Source organism: Suricata suricatta, chromosome 8 (genome assembly GCF_006229205.1).
Source record: "Suricata suricatta isolate VVHF042 chromosome 8, meerkat_22Aug2017_6uvM2_HiC, whole genome shotgun sequence".
Lineage (NCBI taxonomy): Eukaryota > Metazoa > Chordata > Mammalia > Carnivora > Herpestidae > Suricata > Suricata suricatta.
The window spans coordinates 131,079,735-131,094,331 of NC_043707.1; the positions used below are offsets into that span (position 1 = coordinate 131,079,735).

The 14,597-nt window shown below is 54.2% G+C and overlaps 1 protein-coding gene across 4 annotated transcripts in view; it reads right to left on the bottom strand.

Annotated features, from left to right (window-relative positions):
• The window catches only part of TMEM51 (transmembrane protein 51), a 55,350-nt gene that overhangs the window by 2,894 nt on the left and 37,859 nt on the right, over positions 1 to 14,597 (bottom strand). For all 4 annotated transcript variants that reach the window (XM_029950094.1, XM_029950093.1, XM_029950096.1 and 1 more), the window contains exons 2-3: positions 5,039 to 5,113; positions 347 to 878 (exon numbers count right to left, since the gene is read on the bottom strand). In XM_029950094.1, coding sequence (XP_029805954.1) covers positions 347 to 687 — 341 coding nt within the window. In that variant the 5' untranslated portion in view covers positions 688 to 878; positions 5,039 to 5,113. The remainder of the gene's footprint in view (positions 1 to 346; positions 879 to 5,038; positions 5,114 to 14,597) is intronic.

A 14,597-nucleotide genomic window follows, 5' to 3' on the forward strand; every position in this document is an offset into this window, starting at 1 on the left:
TCCAGTAGAAAGAACCCCGCTTCTCAACCTTTTCAACACACAGCACACCAGGGAGAAAGGATGAGCCATCTGCTGGTGTGGCTCGGGCCACCCCAGGCCCCGTGGGTGTCCCCGCGGGTGTCAAAGTCTTGGCACATCTATGACCCGTTTGCACCGCGTTATTTGGGACACCCTGGGGTAGACGTGTATTTGGGCGATTGTAAATGGCCGTACTGAGCCTTCGTGGGGGTAAGTGGGAGGGCAGAGTCTCCTAGGCTAAACTGGGGTCTTCAGGGAGCCCTGGGAGCGTGCACGCGCATGTCCACCCCCTCCCGGGACTGGGGGCAGGGCGCGGGCCAGTCCTTACCTGTCTTCCTCCGGGATGCGCTGCTCAGCCCCCGCGGGGTGCTGTGTGCGGGCCACCTCCTCGCCTTGCCGCCGCTTCCTCTTGTCCCGGATGCTCAGGCAGATGGAGAGCAGCAGAAGCATGACCCCGGCCCCGACCAGCACGTAGGCCACGGAGAAGGTCTTGCTCTTGAGGATCCCGCTGCCGATCTCAGTCTTGTTCCCCTGAGCGGTGGGCTTGTCGGCGGCGCTGAAGCCGGGCACCAGGTTCCACATGGCCATGATGACCCCGAGAACCAGCATCCCCAGGCCGATGGCAGTCAGCGCGTAGTGGGAGCCGTTGGCCTTTGACTGGGCCATCATGCCAGCGGGGGGCAGGGCGAGGCCCGGCTCAAAGGAGGAAAGTAAAGTGGTAAGAGCAGCGGCAGCACGGGCAACAAACAGCCACTCAACAAAATCCCTAGGGCCCCACTGAGGCAGCGGCGGCTGAGCTCCCGAGGGATGGCGCCGAGCAAGTTGGAGGCATCCCGTGTGGACGGCTGCGGCCCAGAGGTCTGGAAGGAAAGTGCAAAGAGGAGAGAGGAAGGTGAGTTCAGATCCAAGCCCAGCAGCGGTTCCGTTGGGGCAGCCGCACACCGGACAGACGGAGGAGCCGGGGCTCTGATGCGTTCCAGATGTCTCCGGGACTGTGCCCAGCTCCCACTGTGAGCCTGCGGAAGGAGGGCCGGTCCGCCCACCCCACCCGAAAAGGAAAAGCCAGACCTTTCCATGCAGGAGGCCACAAAGGTCATTGCTCCGGGTCCTTAAAACATTTTGTGGAATTTAATGAAGTGCAGTAAGATCTGAGCTCTCACTGGGTCCGGCGAGGAGGGAGAATGACGGGGTGAGGGAGCTGGGGTCGGTTAGCGGTACCCAGGTCCCCCAGGTGCCAGGCATCCGTCAGTGAAAAGTCCCAGTCCCCACAGCCTATGGTCCCGTCACTACCCTCCATGGCTCCCCATTTCCTGCAGCAGAAAACCCAGGCTCCTAGAATCACGCCTGTGCCTGGCTCTCCCCACCATCTCTCACCTCGCCCCTGTCCGCACATCCCCCTCTAGCACCTCTGCAGTTGTCTGGTCACCCGGCTCAGCCACCCCTTTCCAGGGGCTCCCACAAGCCCTCAGCAACGACTGTGGCCAGACTCCCCCTTCCCGTGACACACCGTCTTCATTGCTGTGCCAGGGACTTGGCAGGGACTCCAAACGAGTCTGCTGATTCATTGCATGAAATGAATAGAAGCCACCTAAAGCCATCCTGTGAGACTAGCCTCCTTTCAGCCATACGGAGTTTTGTTTTTCTTTGAGAGAGAGAGAGACAGCATGTGCGCAGGAGCAGGGGGAGGGGGGACAGAGGATCCAAAGCTGTCAGCACAGAGCCCGACACGGGGCTTGAACGCATCATGACCTGAGCCGAGGTCAGACACTTAACTGACTGAGCCACCCCGGCACCCCTGGAGTTTTGCTTTTCTTAAAGGGGCAGAAGTCTGCCCATTCCTCATCGTTGATGATAGGACACCCTCTTCCCCTGAAGCGGCTCAGAGACCCTGTGCTTAGGGGAGCAGCCCTCCGGTCCCGGGGCTCCACGGCCATTTGTTGGCTGGGAGAGTGAGCCAGACACACAAGGCCCCTGCAGGTTCAGCCCAGAACACTTTCGGGGGCCAGGAGGCCCGGCGAGCAGCCCCGTTCTGGGCTCACTGCCCCTCAATCCCTGGTTCTCAGGCCGGCAGCCTTTACAGAACAGTGAGACTTGTCAGATGTTTGGATGGGCAAGGCCCTATTTTCAAGTCTGCATTCTTTTCAATCTTTCCAGAAGGTCCGCTTGAAATCTAAAGCTGCAGCGATATTTTCTCATCAAACAACAGGCTCAATCTGAAACTGGCCACTTTGTTAAAAAATACTCTAAAAATATTTGGGATAATCTCCTTTATCAGCCTGGGGTCTGTTCCTTCTTTTTTGCACTCAACAGATATTTCTTGCACATCTGCTAGGCAGTGGTAGGCACTGGGGAAACTCCGTGAGCAAGTTAAGGGCTAGTGGGGCTTTGGGGACAGCAGGAAAAAGTCTGCAAGGAATAATAACAAAATGGGAAGACAGTATAGATGCCGGCATTTGGTAGCAGTGTGTCCTACGCAAAGTCTCCGCAGGAGAGAAGTCCCGCTCACATAAGAGGGTGTGTACCCTGTTCGTGCTGTCCTGTGTGTATCTGTGCGTATGCACATACGCGTGCATCCTGGGGTGTGAACATGTCTGTGTGTGCATGCAGGGCACTGAACAAGGATCCCATCCCTCTGCAGCCAGTGGCAGTGGGAGCAGCTGAAAAGTCTACCATATACGCAAGGGCATTTGTTTCTTCCAATAGCACGCACAGCCAGCAAAGGAAAGGATGAGGGGATTGGCGGGTTTTCCCTATGGATCTGAGAGGAGGCCAGCAGGGGAGGGTCTGGGGGTAGGGATGGAGCTTGAGGTTGGCGGGGAAGATGAAAAAACCCATTTCTGAGCACCTGCTAGGGGCCCGGCAGGTGGGCCTTGTGCCTGGGGGGCTGGCAGTGTGTTTTCTAAACCAGGGAGAGGGGCCACTTTCACATTCCGTCTGCCCTGCTCGCTCAACTCCAGCTTTTGCCTTTAAAACAAGCCTCAGAGAAGAGTCACTGACAGACGTGAAAACGTCAGGATTCATACATCTGGGCCCGTTCAACTGTCAGTGATTGAAAACAGGCAGTAATACCCAGCATGCAATGGGCTTGGGATAAGCCATTTCCTACCATTTTTCTGGATGGCAAACTTTGGCACGTAGGGATCAAACCTTTCAAAAATGCTTATACCGTTTGGCTCTGTAATCCCAGCTGCTAAGAATTATGCACTGGGCGAGGATATTCATCATAGCTTTGTAGGAGTGGGAAATTAAAAACTACTTAAATAGCCAATAATCTGCCTCTGGGTAAATAAAATATGGTATGTGTGCTTACTAAATTATGATCTCCAGCCAGCTAATGATACGTTTTCAAGTCAAACAAGGTTAAAAAAAAAACAGTATGTGCAGTGTGATTATAATTTAAAAAATTCTATCCACAGACATGTATGCATGAATACGCAGGAAGGAAGCCTGGACGAACCTCCTTGTGTGAGCACAAAGAGACTAAATATTTTCATACATACAAACGCGTTTGTAAAAATCTCAGAAGAGGGGAACATTCCAAATTTAGCAACCACTGCTTCTGAGAACGGAGAGGGCTTGGGGAGTACAGCTTTTGCTTTTACTCCACTTCTGTGTTTTTTTAATTTTTTTATTTTTGAGAGACATAGAGAGAGAGCATGAGCAGAGGAGGGTCAGAGACAGAGGGAGACACAGAATCTGAAGCAGGCTCCAGGCTCTGAGCTAGCCGTCAGCACAGAGCCTGACGTGGGGCTCGAACCCAGGAACCCTGAGATCATGACCTGAGCCGAAGCCGGAAGACGAACGCCAGACACTTAACCGACTGAGCCCCCCAGGTGCCCTCCATTTCTGGGTTTTGAACATGTTATGATCAGACTGTGCTGTTCCAAGGCCACGTAGCTTGGTGGTTCACCGTGAGCTTTGGGACCAGCCCAAGCTGGCTGCCCGAGCTCAGATCCTCACTCTGCTTTCCTAGCTGTGTGACTCTGGGCAAGTTACCTCACCTCGCTGTGCCTCAGTATCCACAACTGTAAAGCGGAAATAAAAGCTTTCTGGTATTCATCTCAGAGGGGAGAGTTTTGATACATGAACAAGTCAAGATACATAAAGCACCGAGAACTGGGTGTGACCAGCACGAGAGTAAGTTCTTATAAAAAGGTTTGTTATTTAATATTATTGAATGCTTGTGTTCTCAATGGGGCGAGACCGCCCACGAGGGGGGCAAAGACTGCCTCTCGGCGATGGTGTAAAGTAGTCTTGGAGCCTCCGTAGTACATAAACAGACACACAGGATGTCTCCAGTATTAAAGTTTCATGGGGTGGGGATGGGTTGGGGCGTTACAAAAACAACGTCTAAAAAGACTCTTTAGGGGACACATTGGGGGGAAAAGGTTGAGAAACACTATTTAATGTATTCTATTAAATTTTAAAACACTCTAATTATGCATACCACGGTGGTTTTAGTTGGGTTTTGTGTGTGTGTTGGGATTAGAATGATTTTTATTGTCTTTTTCTTACTGGGAGAGTAAGAACTGGAAACAGAAAGGTGCCTGTGTTCCTCTTAGAATAAACAAATGAAATAAAGGGTTTTGTGTTTGGGGTTCGTGGTAGGGTTACCCGTCCGACAGTCGCTTCCCATCGCTCACCGATTCCGCCTTCCCTCCGGAGCCCAGGACCCTGGTGGGCTCTCCGGGGATGTGGAAAGCAGGAGCTGAGCCGCTGGCTGTTCGTGTTGTTTCTGGCTCTCTGGGCCACGTTATATTTAGTATGATCTTCTTTCCCTTTCAAAGATATGGAAAGAAGCTAATTTTGTGCTTGGAGGATTTGGGCCACATAGTTTCCAGCACGTCCGGTCCCTAACTCAGGGCAGCCTTGGCGGGCACACGAGGGTCCCGGCTTGGTCAGACTCACCTCTGGCTGGACCCATCGCAGCTCATGGTCAAGGGGGCCCTCAGGGATAAGTGAGTGATCCTATATCTAGGTTTTCCAGAAAAGCTGTTGACCAGGTAAGAGAAACACGTACCTGTTTGTTACCTGGGGCGCTCAGGGCAGACCCGGAAACAATTCTTCATGCTAAAATCTTGAGTTAAGGACCCACCTGTAAAAAAACGAGAAACACAGCTTTCTAAGTAAGCAGTGAGCATTTCTTTCTTCTTTTTTTTTTTTTTTAATGTTTATTCAGTTTTGAGAGACAGAGCACAAGCCGGGGAGGGGCAGAGAGAGAGGGAGACACAGAATCCGAAGCAGGCTCCAGGCTCTGAGCTGTCAGCACAGAGCCCGACACGGGGCTCGAACTCACAAACTGCAAGATCATGACCTGAGCCGAAGTCGGCTGCTTAACCAACGGAGCCGCCCAGGCGCCCCCAGGGGTGAGCATTTCAATTTGACGTGCTTCTTGGGCAGTGGGTATGTGTCTCCTTTGTTGATTTCCTGGGGGAGGGGGAGCATCGGTTGGGGTACACAAGAAAGGTTGTCCCCAGAGAAACCAAGACCCTGAACCAAAAAAGTGGGGCCACAGGAGGATGACAGTCCAGTGGCTGCATTTACCAGATGCTTTATCCATGTGACACACGTGCTCTGGGGGCTGGAGGAAGAGGAAACTGTCCCCCAAGTCATTTTATGAGGAATGTATAACCTTGATCCCCGAAGTAAACAAGGACAAGGCAACGGAGGAAAATGAGGGGCCAGTTCGATCCGTGTGCCCACAAACAAAAATCCTGAACAAAATCTCAGCAGGTGGAATCCCACAATGTCGACTTAAAGGCAGACGATTGCATCACGCAGCACAATCGGGTTGGGTTTATCCCAAGAATGTAGGGTTGGCTCCACACGAGGCGACGCAGGATGCCAGGCACCAGGAAGGATGAGCCAGGGCTGCATTGGCCTGTGGGGCATCACACGGCCATGAAAATGAGTGACCCGCAGCTACGTGGCCCATTCTGACAATCGTGACGTTGAATAGGAAGGCAAACCCCGCGTGTGTCCATTTACAGCGAGTTCCGAACAAGGCAAAACCAAACAACATGTTTCTATTTTTGTAATATGAGGAAGAAATGCACAAAGACTGTAAACTAAAATTCAGGGTCACAGCTACTTCCCTGGAGGAGGGAGAAACAGTGGCTGGGGAGGGGACAGGGAAGGGTATGTGGGTGTTAACTTATGACATTATTCCTTAAACCTCAGATATCTTACAGAGACCCTTTTGATTGGTTGGATTATTTTGCAATAGGAATTTCCAAAACCCGCCAACATTTCTCCAACACTCTTAGCATAACATGCAAACGCCTTTGTCCCACCAGATTGGATTGGCTCCTGCCTCTCTCATCCCTCCTCTCTGGGCTCACCAACCCTCAGTGGCTTCTGTTCTGGTTATCCACTTGCACCAAGCACCTCCTGCCACAGGACCTTTGCACTTGCTGTCCCCAGTACCTGAAAGACTTTGCCATCTATCTCTTTGGTCTGGCTACTTCAAAAAAATTTTTTCTTAATGTTTATTTTTGAGAGAGACACACACAGAGTGTGAGCGGGGGAGGGGCAGAGAGAGGGAGACACAGAATCTGAAGCAGACTCTAGACTCAGCGGTCAGCACAGAGCCCAACATGGGGCTTGAACCCACCAACTGTGAGATCATGATCTGAGCTCAAGTTGGCACTTAACCGACTGAGCCACCCAGGTGCCCCTGGTCTGGCTACTTTTTACTACTTCTGTCTCTCCGCTCAAACTCCACCCACTCAGCAAGGGTGTCCCTAACCGCTCTATAGAAAATGTCCCCCATTCACCCAGCTACTCTTAAACCCCATGCTTGGTCCCTAGATGACCTTTCTTCCCATGGATGGATGACAGGACCTCACAATCTATAATAGTATTGTTCTGGCTTCTCGTTGGCTTTCTGTCTCTGCCAGTGGAGTATAAACTCCCTGAAATCACGTTATCGTTGGGGAAGCTAACAGGTGCTTACTAGCTATTGGGGGGATGACTGTCTGGCAAGTTAAAAAGTTTAACGCCCCACATCAATTCGGGGTCGTTCCTAGTCCACAGTTGGCGCCGAGGGGGAGGGGATTGGTCAGAGCAGCTTTCAGGAGGGTCCGTACACAGACGGTTTGCTAGCGACACGGGAGAGGCATTCAGGTTAATTGCGGTTTCCGTTCTGGTACGTTGGGGTGACTCTCCCAGCGTGCCCTGGTGGGGCTGAGGCTGCAGCGTTCCCTGGGGTGTCTAGGCTTCCCTCCCGCGAGCAGCCCTGGGCCCAACCAGAGGCAGCGTGGATTTCGGGGTGGGGACGGACGGTTACAGCTCTGGACACGAGATGGACCCGAGAGCACCCCGCTTGGCTGAGACCCGAGTGTCGCCGTCTCACACTTAGACTGAAGTTTCTAGGAGTCCAACCTGAAGGCTGCGCTTTGAATAAAATCGAATGAAAGAACGGGGGACAAAGGCTCTGTTCATCCCCACAGAATCCCAGAGATTCTCCGGAACGCGGTTTAGAACCCGAGGATCTGATCTAGACCCTTGGGCGGCCACGAAGCTTGCCGCCTGGGCCGGCAGGTGCAGCTCCAGGGACGTCCCGCCTTCGTGGGAGGGGACCTCAGGCCTGGCCGCGTGACCAGTTCCCAGGACAAAGAGCCTCCCTGACCGGTCTCCCTGTGCCCCCAGCCCTTCCTGCCAAGCTGCATCATTGGGAAAGGGATCCCCCCTTCTGCTGCATTTGCGGGGAACCAGGCCCCATTCCCACCACAAAGGAAGAACTCAGTGGGGCCCTCTGGGCCAAGTTTCAGCCCTGAGTCACTTTTGTCACCAAGTTCCGGTCCCATGCAGCGGGGAACGGGAGGAGAGGGGCTCCCCACCTGGGAGGGTCAGGCCACCTCCCTCCCAACCAAGGTCAAAGGCATCAGGTTCCCATTCATTCAGAGCACATACTGGTAGACTGAGCACTCAGGAAAAAAGGAAAATGAGTCATACAGGGAGAGGGGAGGGAAGAGGGCTCTCTGGGCCCAAGAGAGCTGACAGTAAAGGAAAAGAGGCTAAGGAATCTGCAAGGCGGAGCAAGAACAGTAGGATGAGTAGTGGAAGGCCCGGCGGCAGCAACCTTCAAGGAGTGAGAGCCCCACCATCTCGGAATCTCAGAGGGGTTACGTGATCCGCCCTAGGGCACACAGCACTAAGCAGCAGGCAAGGTTCAGGGTCAAATCCAGCTGACTTTGCAAGCACTCCTCCTTCGCTTGCACCACAGGGCTCCCAGGGCAGGGCGGGCGGGGCCAGAATGAGCCTTGCAGTTTTTTTCTGGGAGATATTTCATTATAAAAGCACGAGGAGTAACAGGTGCGCCTTTTAAAATGGCTCTCTAGGGGCGCCTGGGTGGCTCAGTCGGTTAAGCATCCGACTTCGGCTTAGGTCATGATCTCGAGGTTGGTGGGTTCAAGCCCTGCATTGGGCTCTGTGCTGACAGCTCAGAACCTGGAACCTCCTTCTGATTGTGTCTCCCTCTCTCTCTGACCCTCCCCTGCTCATGCTGTCTCTCTCTCTCACTCTGTCTCAAAAATAAATAAAAACATTTAAAAAAAAAATAAAATGGCTTTCTAAAGGATTTGAGTCCGACAATTCCTGGGTCCCTATTGAGTGCCAGGGGCTTCGGGGGGGACACACGGATGTGTGAGATACTTTTACAGACCAGCAGGAAGACACGTGACTCTCTCATAGAAGGGAAGTCAACATCAAGTAAGTAAGAGCGAGCATGTTTCTAGCGCCTGCCGACTCTGTGACAGGCCCTGTGTCCGTATCAAGTGTATGATCCCCTGATAGTTATTATTTCTATTTTACAGAGAAGGACACAGAGGCCCAGAGAGGTAGAGGAGCTTGTCCAAAGTTGCACAGCTGGTACACAAGGCAGGCAGGTATACGGTATGTCTGATTCTAAAGCCTGCAAATCACAAGGCGGTGCCGCTAAAATGGGGCACATAAAACAAGCCTACAGAAAGGGCAACACATTAGCACTGAAGGAGGTGGGGGAAGGACGACCCAGAAGCTTCGAGGCCTTGCGGTGTGTGTACATTTACCCTGGGTGGAGTTCGGGGGTAGGAGGGGATGGCGAGACCCGTGGGGAGGGTTCAGCCTGAGAAATTGCATAGAGATGGGAGAGAGGAGTTCCCAGAAACTAGCCCTTGCTTCAGGGAAAAGAAAAGGGAGTGGTGAATTTTTTTAAATGTTTATTTATTTTTGAGAGAGAGAGAGAGAGACAGAGAGACAGAGAGACAGAGAGACAGAGCACGATCAGGGGAGGGGCAGAGAGAGAGAGGGAGACGCAGAATCCCAAGCAGGCTCCAGGCTCTGAGCTAGCAGTCAGCACAGAGCCGGACGCGGGGCTCGAACCCACAGCCATGATATTATGACTTAAGCGGAGGTCGGACGATTTAACCGACTGGGCCACCCGGGCGCCCCTCACTGTTTCTTGGGAAATGTGACATCGCTGTGTGTTTTCTGCCAGGACAGAGTCTGGTGCCCATGCGACGCAGGGCAGGAACCAGGCTCCGGGGACGGGCCAGCAGGGGGCCTCCCGGCCACGTCCAGGGCTCACAGGAAGCGCTGCGTGGGGGTGGAGCTCACTCCTTCCGCCCAAGCGTCAGATGAGCGGGGTGCTCTTCTCCCCTCCTTTGTCCGTGCTGTGGCTTAATCCACGGAGGCACAGAGAGGTTGAGAAACTCGCCCCGGGTCTCACAGTGTGTAAGTGGGGGTCCTGGGCACACGCTCTCCTTGTTCAGACCTTCCCCATCCTCAAGGCCACAGGAAACCAGCCTTTCGGCCAAACTCCCCAGGGCAGGGCAGGCGGGACCTGCTGGGGGTCACACCACTGAGGCCAGTGACACGTCCTTCCTCGGACAGGGAGCTGTGGCCACTTCGCTGCTCGGTTAGGGTGCCAGCTGCCTGCCAGGCTCATGGGAACCCGGCACCGCGCAGACGTCACCTATGTCCTTGCGCAGGTCATTTTGGATGCTGACCTGACTCATTCGTTTCTCCACCCCAAGAGGCGTTTTGCAGCAAAAAGCAGGCAGACGGGAGAACTTAAATCAGGGGCCGCAGAGACGGCTTCCCAGGGTGGACTCAGGGCCTGAGGCTGTGATCCCATCTCGGCCCGGGGGACTTCAGTCACCCCGAGGCCACCTCTCATCTCCGTCCGGGTTAGCCGTCTCACTGGTCCGGGGAGCTGGACGCAAACCGAACTCGTGGGTTGTTGTGCATTATGGGCTCAAAGTTTGGGGGTTCAGGTGCTTATTCGTTCCCTCAGCAGGACGTTAGCCGGGCAACTCCCATGTTCCAGAACTTGCCGTAGTGCTGGGGACAGAGGAGTGCCCAAAACAGGCAGAAGGCCCCGGAGAGCTCACAGACAACCTGGTCCAGAAAACTCCATGCTGGGCTGGATGGGAAGACGAGCTGGGAACCATGACGCCCCCACCTGACGCCGGGCGGTGGCAGGGAGTGCTGGGCGGGGGGACTTTCAGTGGGGTGGTCAGGAACACAGTCACTGAGAGAGTGACATTTGAGCAGAGTTTGAAAGGAGGCTGGGGAGGGAACTCTGTGGATATTTGGGCAAAGGACACTCCAGGCAGAGAGAACCAAAGAAAAGAGGCCCCGAGGCAGGAGACGGCCTGGCTGTTTGCAGGGACAGTGAAGCTAGAAAATCTACAGCCGTGGCAGCAGGAAGGGCTTCCACGTGCCCAGTGGCTGTGGCAGAGAGAGACCGCTCCGGGTGTGCTGGCTGTCGTTTCCAGCCCCATAGAGGCAGGGGGCCGGACACGGGCCGGGAGCGGGTGAGACGCTACATCAAGGCCATCGGAGTTGGGGGCAGAGCAGAATCTGGGGTTCAGCTCAGGCTTATGTGCCACTCACCACTCTGTGTCTCTCAGAATTTGGGAGAAGGCATGTGGGAGCCCCCCACCCCCCAATAGCCCAGTCCTCATCCCTGGAATTTGTGACTGTTAACTTTACGTGGCAAAAAGGACTTTTCAGATGTGATTAAGTGAAGCATCCTGAGATGGGGGATTAGCCGGGGTCATCTAGGTGGGTCCAGTTTAATCACAAGTGTCCTCCTATGAGGGAGGCAAAAAGGTCAAAGGAGGAAGTTAGAGATATAAGGGGAAGCAAGGGAATGTGGTGAGGAGGGGAGGGGCCACGAGCCTCAGTGGGGGGGGGGTGATGCTTCTGGAGGCTGTGGGGAGGCAGAATTAGCAAGTTAGCACCTCCCCCTGAGCCTCTGGAACGAACCAGACCAGCAGGCCTACTGACTTTCACCAGTGAAAATGACTGCAGGCTTCTGGCCTTAGGAACCGCAGGCCGGTGAATTTCTGTTGTTTTCAGCCACCGAGTTTGGGGTAATTTGGTACAGCCACCACTGGGAGCCTGTGCCGGCAGCCTGCTTGGACACACCTGCCTCCGGCACCTGCTAACACACCCACCCTTCACTAATCCAGCTGCTCATGTAATCGAAATGTAATCACAGTTCCCTGATCCTGACAAAATGGATCCCTTGGTGGATTTTTGCACCTCTTCCCTGTGGGGCCAGGCTGGACAGAGGGAGGCTGGCAGCCCGGCCCTCCTGCACCACATTTACAGTCTAACGGGAGATTTCTCTGGGAGGCAAGCCTGCACTTGCTCTGATGTGGCCGGGGGGAAGGCTGTGACAAAGGCCTGTATCAGCAGACACCTGCTCTCCTGGGCACGCACAGCTCCGGTCCCTGAGCCCTCAGGGCAGAGCCAGGCAGACGTTGATTTTATGTGGTCCTAACGTGGGGGGTTCTCACCTGACCTGGAGGTGCGGAGAGAAGACAGGCAGACCCGTGCGGGCCGACGGAGCTGCAGACGCAGAGCCCTCGCTGTCCCGAGGCCTCGATCAGGGCGGCCCTTGGCGGTGAAGGGTAGGACCCAGTCCGAGCGCGTTTATCCTGCCCATATCTGGACATTTTCTTTTTTAGCCACAGCAACGCTGCTTCCGCACAAGTGGTTCCCAAACCTTCTGCCAAGCCTTTCTGGAATTCGCTCCGGCTTGTCCAGCCCTCTCCCAGCCCTCTCTTCCCCTGCTACCTGTTATTCCCACTGAAAGCCTGCGAGCCAGACCCGCCTTCTCCAGCCCCGGCCTCCTCCTGCTGCCGGTTTTCAGGAAGTCACTAGTCACACCGCATTCCTCGTCCACTGGTTATATTCTGGGATCAGGGCAACAGTAAACGATGCCCTAAGTGTTTACCAAGTGCCAGGCACTGTGCTGGGCGCTTCTGATGCATTTACTGTATTGTACTTTGACAGTTTGATATATCATGTTTATTTTACTTAAAAGAATTATTTTTAAAATTCATTATTCACTATCGCATTTAAAACGCCCAAAAACCCCAATGAGAAATCTCTAGAGTGATCCCCATTTCACAGATGAAGAAACTGACGTTCAGAGAAGTTAAGGCACCAGCTCAGAGTCATCCAGCGAACGGCACAGCCAAGGCCCAAACCAGCCATGTCTGAGTGGAGAGAGCTGGCGCGCTCCGCCACCTGCTGCCTCCCAGAGCCCCGCACCCCCACGGAGGGCCCCCCTCCCCACGCCCGGGCTGCTTGGAGCCCTTCCTAGGCTGACCTCAGTCTCTGTGGTCAGCTGGTAGAATTCCTTGTTTCCCTTCGTGTTATTTCCCCTCCATAAAAACCAACTTCTCCCGTATGAGTCACCCAGCCCCCTGCAATCCTGATATTCATCTGGACATATTGTAAATAATTGACGCTGGACTGTTTAATCATAAAACTGGAGCGGAGGTCAAAGCAGGGCAGCCGGCAGGAGATGGGGACGGGAGGAACAGCTCCCGGGGAAGGCTCGCTTTGCGGGCCGTGGCACCTCTTTCACGGTGGGAAGTAAAATGAGAACGACCCTCGGCTGAGTGTCACGACCTCCACAGCGTTCCTCCTGCTCCCCAACATCGTCTCCCTGGTCGCTCCCAGCCCCGCCCCCCACTCTACAGAGAAGTCGGGGCACAGCCCGTGCACGGGTCGGGGCTCGATCCCCTTCGTTTAGTGGCAATAAGAACAGTCAGTATCGCCCTCCCAGGGTGAGGAGTGAGTGTTTTATCCATGTTAGGTGTACCACACCAGGCATACAGTAGGCGCCAAGACAGGGCACAAGGATGATGGGAGGGATGACACTTGGAGTCTGCACTGGCCACTGCCCACTCCCCCAGCAGTAAAGCCTCCTCGGAACTGAAAAAGACTCCTTCTGCTTCCTCTGCAGCCAGCACGTGACACAGACCCCGATGAAACTTCCAAGGCGCAAAACCATTTCTCAGGGGCGCTGGACGCGCCTTGGCCGCCCTTCCTCCCTGCCGTCCTGGTCTGTAAATGCCAGTCGGGCCCCGGCTGAGGCTGGATAAGGTGGTGACCTCCTCGGGACGCGCCCGGGCCAGCTGGCTGAAGTGAGGTGTCACCTAGAGGGCACAGCTCACCCCATGCTCAGCGCACCTGATCTTTTCTTCTCCGACCTGTGCGGGCGGGAGGGAAGAGGGCCAGGCAGGGCCGACTCACTGGCCTGATCCTCCCAGTAGGGCAGTTTTGTTCTGCCAGCTCGTGGTTCCCAATATCCACTCTGCCCTTCCTCCGGGGTGAGAAAACTCCCGACGCTCAGTTTTCCACCGCTTTCCGGAATGCAGAGCTTTACCCAGCCTCTGGAGCCGCCACATGACTAGGTTCCGCCCAATGGGACATAAGCAGATGTGTCTATCAGGGGAGGGGGACATTCAGGAAAAATTCTTAAGTAGAAGGGACATTTCTCTCTCTCTCCCTTTTGCCCCTTCCTCCTTCTTATTGACTGTGGTGTAGATGTGATGGCTGGCGCTCAGCAGCCTTTCTGGAGCAAGAAGTAGTGGAGGGTAGAACAATAATAGAGAAGGAGCCTGGGTTCCTGGTGATTGCTGAGCACCCCCCACCCCGCCCCCAGCCCCAGACTGCTGAACTCTGAACTCTGTTTATATGGAAGAAAAACAAAGATTTATTGAACCTATTGTCATGTGGGGCTTTTCTACACTGAAACCAGCCCAGGCCTGGTTGAATAGTAACAGTGAATTTGTTATTATTTATAAGCCTAACAGCTAAGCCAAGGATAGTGCTAAAAACTCCACCTATAGTGTTTATTTAATCATCTCATGAACTCCAAGAGTCTGAGGGTATTGTCCCATTTTACAGATGAGGACACGGAGGTCTCGCCTGAAGCCACACGGTAGGTCCACTCTCTCATCCGACCATTAAAAGATAACCAGAGGGAAAGTATGCCCAGCTGACTCGTCAGGTGACCTCATGATCCCTGGCTCCTGGTGTGGGGCCCTTGCGTGGCCCCTCCTCTTGTGTGGGGGAGGAATCTGTGGTTTGCTTCAGGCCAGTAAAATACAGCAAATGTCGGGATGACGGTTATTATGTGAGATTATATCACAAAGCACTGCAATGGGGGCGGTGGAGCGCCCGACTTCAGCTCAGGTCATGATCTCGCAGTCTGAGTTCAAGCCCCGTGTTGTGCTCTGGGTTGACAGCTAGCTCAGAGCCTGGAGCCTGATTCAGATTCTGTGTCTCCC